Source organism: Larimichthys crocea, chromosome XIII, assembly GCF_000972845.2.
Source record: "Larimichthys crocea isolate SSNF chromosome XIII, L_crocea_2.0, whole genome shotgun sequence".
NCBI lineage: Eukaryota > Metazoa > Chordata > Actinopteri > Sciaenidae > Larimichthys > Larimichthys crocea.
In genome coordinates this window covers 16205203-16207307 of record NC_040023.1, presented here as the reverse complement: position 1 = coordinate 16207307, position 2105 = coordinate 16205203, and the positions used below count along the sequence as shown (strand labels likewise).

At 39.2% G+C, this 2105-nt stretch overlaps 1 protein-coding gene across 1 annotated transcript in view; it reads right to left on the bottom strand.

Moving 5' to 3' along the window:
- Positions 1-6: 6 nt before the first annotated feature.
- Positions 7-2105, bottom strand: part of efna4 (ephrin A4) — a 31734-nt gene continuing 29635 nt past the window's right edge. Inside the window, exons 4-5 of the mRNA XM_027286956.1 lie at positions 2054-2080; positions 7-1464 (exon numbers count right to left, since the gene is read on the bottom strand). Coding sequence (XP_027142757.1) covers positions 1376-1464; positions 2054-2080 — 116 coding nt within the window. The 3' untranslated portion in view covers positions 7-1375. The remainder of the gene's footprint in view (positions 1465-2053; positions 2081-2105) is intronic.

Here is a 2105-nt window from a genome sequence, read left to right as displayed (position 1 = left end):
TGCTTCAGTGTGATATTTTCATTTAATTAATAAGTCAATTGAAGAGATTTCTATAAAAAAAAATATTTGGCAAAAAATGTAAATAATTTCACCATCAGATTATTTTACTTGTGAAACTACATTGCAGCAGAGCATATTGAAAACATACCAGTATATACATATATATCCAGAATATAAATCATTGTTTTTGTGCCCAAAAAATATTTTTTATCTGACTTTTGCACGTAAATATCAGCGAATGGTTCTCACTAAAAAAACTGAATTATGTCGTTAATATATTTCATTTTGCAGAATATATTACCTATACAGTAAAACCTAAAATCAAGAATCCTGTGAAAAAAACAAAACAAAACAAAACAACAACAACAAAAATGACAAAAGGCTTGTGTGCATATCTGCACATCTGGTTGGTCAACAGGAGCATCAACCAATCAGCCTCCTCAGTGGTCCGCAGTGTGTACAGTGGAGCGAGACGAGCGTTTACCCATAAACCCCTCTGTTCTGTCTGTGCTTTATTGTGAAGCAAGAGGGGAGGAGAGGCAAAATGACAAGTGGGTCCAAGCAGATAGGACAAATTCTGTCCCAGGTCCCATTATTTCCATACAGCACCAAAATCTAACGTCCAGTTTCTGGGTTTATGGCCAACCCAGTCCAATTCCAGTTAAACCAGTTTAATCCCAGTAGGGGGCGTAGCAGCCCTGCCTGACTATTCCAAAATATTCCCCCATTTCCTCCTAAAATGCCCAAATCTGATTAATTAGAAAAGTTTACAACAACAAAAACAATTATTATTTTTAATACATCATAATCTTATTCAGATGCAAATAAGGCAGTTTAAAATGTGTCCAGCTAACTAACCGACCTCAACCTCCAGACACTCAGTACAGTAGTACGTGTTTATTTGGTCACTTTTCAACTTGAGACAGGTTCTCAAAAAGAAGTAAATCCAACACAACACGGAGAAAATGAGAAACAGAGATGAGAAAGAGGGGAAACTTTGTCCTGACAGACTCATTGTTCTTCTGGCATCAGAGTGGGATATGAGTCTTATGACTAGCTCTATGTGTAATATTCTGCGTTACTACTTACACAACAGGTGGGAGAGGAAAATAACAAGAAATGAATCACTGTGGTTCGGAGTGCCAGTCCCTGAGTCACTGTGGCCCTGTTTTGGAGAAGACACCTGATTCTTTCTGGAATTTCACAGGTAAACGGCCACAAGGTAACATGTGTCATTTGCGATAGCTTAGCATAGATTGAATTGTGTCATTCACTGTCTGAGAGTAGATTGCATTGTGTACTTGAACATCTGAGAATCATCTCCCGATCCGATGGAGAATGGGTACAAGGTCAGCCACGAGGACGGATGAGGACATCAGGTGGTCAGCAGGATGAAGATGAGGATGAGGAGGAGCGGAGGCGAAGCTGTCGTCAGCGAGCAATCACTGCTTCTAGACACAGTTTCTAAAAGAGAGAAGGAAACTTTATGAATGAAATATGATCACGATATGACCAAAATTATGTGGACAGAAAGTATTTGGACCAGTTTTCCCACAGTTTTGGGCACAGCACCTTTAATCACCTCTAATTTTTAATGTGACAGCATATAATGACGTTATAAGCAAGGGTGTGCCTCCTGACTTTGTGACAACAGTTTGTGGAATGGTTTCTGAGCTTTGGGGCGTAGTTGTAGAAGAACTTGACTGGCCTTGCAGAGCTCTGATCTCAACCCCATCACGCGCCTTTGGGTTAAATTGGAACACAGATGGCAACATCTGGCAAAGAAAAACCTCCCAGAGGAGTGACGGCTTTCATAAGAGCACATCAACGACCACTGTTTTAGAATGAGACGATCAGAGTGTAACATTTGGGTCATGTAATGTAATAATAATAATGTGCCATATTCTTGCTATGACTGATTCATACGAGTAAAGCACATTTGTACTTGAACTTGAGACAGACAGTAAGAAATATGACATAATATAACCATACAGATTCATCATAAAGATGCTTACACTTGAGAATAAATCGGGTGTAAAATGTTGCATCTCACCTTGTATTTGTTTTGAACCTTCTGATGCTGTAATAGGAGAGAGAGAGAGAGA